The 2,264-nt window shown below is 36.7% G+C and overlaps 1 protein-coding gene across 1 annotated transcript; it reads left to right on the plus strand.

The window, feature by feature from the left end:
- The first annotated feature begins 1,097 nt into the window (after positions 1-1,097).
- LOC143668553 (olfactory receptor 6M1-like) lies at positions 1,098-2,045 on the plus strand. The gene has a single exon (XM_077143246.1). It carries the CDS (start codon positions 1,098-1,100, stop codon positions 2,043-2,045), a length of 948 nt encoding a protein of 315 aa, XP_076999361.1.
- The last annotated feature ends 219 nt before the right edge of the window (positions 2,046-2,264 follow it).

Here is a 2,264-nt window from a genome sequence, read left to right on the forward strand (position 1 = left end):
AATTTGGAATTTTTTCAGTCCACTGATACTTTCAATTTATTTAAATTATGTTGCATGAGATATACCATTCTATGAAGTGAAGTGTTTTCTCAAACATTTCTGGTTAATAACTAATGATGCCACAGACATTTGTGGAGGCATTCCAAAATCAGTATCAAAAAGAAGCTCATCTGTTCCCAAAAACTCAAAATTTTAGATTAGTTCAGCAATGTTTCCCTTAAGTTTTTATTCATTTATGTTTTAAAAGATCTTATTAGATAAAATTCCATTGTATTCCATAACATTTAAGGAAAATATTAGTAAAATTTGAGATTCTCTAGACACAACCATTTTCAGTATCTAAGGATGATTAGCAAATTTATTCTGCTATCTCCATCAGTCAGAATTGGTTGACATTTCTACCTACTTGCAGTAGTTAAACATGAAGACAAAGACGTAACACCCAATTTATCTTTCTCCTACAAATATGACTTATATTAACTGAATAATATCTTAAATATGTGGGTCTGAGCAAGGTGCTTGAATATAAAATCAGTTAAAACTTAATATCATGTGGGCCATGGTGGCTCAGCACACAGAGTTCTTGCCTGCCATGCTGGAGATCCGAGTTCAGTTCCCAGTGACTGCCCATGCAAAAAAAAAACAACAAAAAAAACCTTAATCTCAATTATTAATAAGAAATCTATTTGTTGCTTACATTGATTAAATGCAATTTTATTGAAATAATCTTAATGATGATTATCTATTGACAACTTATAAGAATATGGTAATTACTGCCTTTTTATCATGGGTTAACAGTACAGCTGTAGGGGTTAGACAAAAACAATTATGAAATGCAAGTGTATATATATATAACATAATCATTAGGAACACTGATTTTCAAATATTTTTTTCTGAAAATTATAAAAACATTAAACCCAGCTGTACTTTTCAATCATACAGCCATTTTTCCCATAGAAATGGACAAATAAAACTAAAGAACTCCTTTTATCTTACAAGATTCTGTTTTAATAGTGATGCATTCTGTTCTTTTTCTCTATTGTGGCTCTGTTTAGAGAAGAGACTCCCTACCCATCATAGAAAGAGTCAATTGGACCATGGTGACAGAGATTATTCTCATTGGAATACCTACAACCAGAGCCACTGGTGGACTCCTTTTCTTCATTTTTTTACTGGCTTATTTAGTGACAATCCTTGGAAACATGCTCATCATTATCCTGATTCTCGTGGATTATAGGCTTCACTCACCCATGTATTTCTTCCTTAGCAATCTCTCTTTCAGCGAAATATTAACTACCACATGTGTTGTTCCCAAGATGTTGGCATGTTTTCTGTTAGAGAAGAAGAGCATCTCCTTTGGTGAATGCTTTGCCCAGCTCTATTTCTACTTCCTCTCTGGATGTACTGAGTTCATCCTTTTTGCCGTCATGTCCTATGACCGCTATGTAGCCATTTGCAGCCCCCTTCAGTACCCTATGATTATGACCAGCTCACTGTGTGTCCATCTTGTGATATTCTCCTGGGTCGGCAGCTTTCTCCTTATTCTCCCATCCACCATTCTTAAGGCAGTCCTGCCATTCTGTGGCCCCAATGAAATAGATCACTTTTTCTGTGACAGTGCCCCCCTACTCCACTTAGCCTGTGCTGACATACGTGCCATTGAGCTATTGGATTTCCTCAGTTCTTTTGTTTTGCTTACCGGCTCCCTCTCACTTACTGTCATCTCCTATGTATACATCATCTCCACCATTCTGAAGATACCCTCAGGCCAAGGTCAACGCAAAGCCTTTGCCACCTGTGCCTCTCATTTCACCGTAGTCTCCATGGGCTATGGGATTTCCATCTTTGTCTATGTCCGGCCCTCACAAAAGAGCAGCCTGCACCTCAACAAAATTCTGTTTATCCTTTCCAGTGTCATCACACCTCTCCTGAATCCCTTCATCTTCAGTCTACGGAATGAAACCATGAGAGATGCACTGAAGGACACCTTAGCTAAGGGACAGGACTTCATCAGGGGGATGAAGTCCAAGTCAGGGAACCCTTGAGAATCATTCCAGACCTAGGAATTCTCAGTCTTTTGGAGAATGAATCCAGCAGTTGATACCATAAATGATGGTATGTCTTTGCAAATCTTCATATTAAGGCCTATCATATTGGATTCATATGCATCTTATTTTTAAGATCATGAATAAATATTAAAATGAATAATTTAGTCATTTTGATAGTGATGCTGTAGTAGTAAATATTGTAGTAAATTCATATGG

This window comes from Tamandua tetradactyla, chromosome 24, assembly GCF_023851605.1.
Source record: "Tamandua tetradactyla isolate mTamTet1 chromosome 24, mTamTet1.pri, whole genome shotgun sequence".
NCBI classification, from domain to species: Eukaryota; Metazoa; Chordata; class Mammalia; order Pilosa; family Myrmecophagidae; genus Tamandua; species Tamandua tetradactyla.